We start from the raw sequence: 385 nt of genomic DNA, 5'->3' as shown, positions 1-385 counted from the left end.
CTCACACCTCACAAGAGCCGAGAAGATCGCCCGCATCAAAGCTCTCCAGAGACTTTACAACCTCCGCTCGTCCGACCGGAAGGCCCCTCCGCCGGTGGGATACCAGCCTGCGTCGCAAAGGAGACATCAGTATTACAGTTACCAGCAGAATACCAGCAGGCGCTTCTACAGGCACTCGAACGGCACTGGGGACGGTAGCGTGTACGACCCCACGAACGACACCATAGTAATCGACGGCGACGACTTTGTGTACGACGCGGAAAGCCATGCCTTCGGGGCGATCACAGGGACCTCCGCAGCCGCGCCGTCGGTCCGGCTCTTCAGCGTGGGGGAACCGACGTGGATCAGCAACGACTTCATCCTGCACGAAGGGATGAACGTGACC

The 385-nt window shown here is 60.3% G+C and overlaps 1 protein-coding gene across 1 annotated transcript in view; it reads left to right on the top strand.

Moving 5' to 3' along the window:
* Positions 1–385, top strand: part of LOC119590552 — a gene marked incomplete in the record, with an annotated part of 10,832 nt that overhangs the window by 1,666 nt on the left and 8,781 nt on the right. The window contains 1 exon segment of the mRNA XM_037939209.1: positions 1–385. Coding sequence (XP_037795137.1) covers positions 374–385 — 12 coding nt within the window.

The sequence above is a fragment of the Penaeus monodon genome, chromosome 27 (genome assembly GCF_015228065.2).
Source record: "Penaeus monodon isolate SGIC_2016 chromosome 27, NSTDA_Pmon_1, whole genome shotgun sequence".
Lineage (NCBI taxonomy): Eukaryota > Metazoa > Arthropoda > Malacostraca > Decapoda > Penaeidae > Penaeus > Penaeus monodon.
Note: the sequence above shows the minus strand (reverse complement) of the source record. Positions and strands in the feature narration are given on the sequence as shown.